The following is a 452-nucleotide window of genomic DNA, read 5'->3' as shown; positions in this document are numbered from 1 at the left end:
ATATAGTTTTAGGGAAAAGAACCAAGGTTCATGAACTCATCGATGAAAATCCACTGTCACAATTTAATTTTAATTTTTTATAAATTGATTTTAATTGAGTTTTTACCTGTAATTTTGGATTTTGTCCCTAATATTATTATATATATATATATTTGGCTGTCTGTAATTTCATGAAACAGTGATGTATGGCAAAAAGAAGGTAGTATGAGATAGTTCAAAATTCTCGTGTGGATTTTGCATTTCAGCCATTGGCATATTGGTGTTTCCAATCTTACATGGAATCTGTGAAAGAAGAATTCAAAGAAGATGGATTAGTTCGGAAGATGGGTAAGTTTAGAAAAACTTATACAGTGAATACAAAGTAACGAAGTGTAAGCGTACAGAAACTTCGGTAAAACATCAATCACGGCACCTATTCCCTTGACCTTTTGACATTGTTTACTCTTTCAAAA

General features: G+C 31.2%; 1 protein-coding gene across 9 annotated transcripts in view; it reads left to right on the top strand.

The window, feature by feature from the left end:
• Positions 1-452, top strand: part of LOC106878545 (small G protein signaling modulator 1) — a 48,449-nt gene that overhangs the window by 33,672 nt on the left and 14,325 nt on the right. For all 9 annotated transcript variants that reach the window (XM_052974515.1, XM_052974517.1, XM_052974513.1 and 6 more), the window contains exon 8: positions 246-327. In XM_052974515.1, coding sequence (XP_052830475.1) covers positions 246-327 — 82 coding nt within the window. The remainder of the gene's footprint in view (positions 1-245; positions 328-452) is intronic.

Source organism: Octopus bimaculoides, chromosome 18, assembly GCF_001194135.2.
Source record: "Octopus bimaculoides isolate UCB-OBI-ISO-001 chromosome 18, ASM119413v2, whole genome shotgun sequence".
Lineage (NCBI taxonomy): Eukaryota > Metazoa > Mollusca > Cephalopoda > Octopoda > Octopodidae > Octopus > Octopus bimaculoides.
This window is presented reverse-complemented; position numbering and strand designations above follow the sequence as displayed.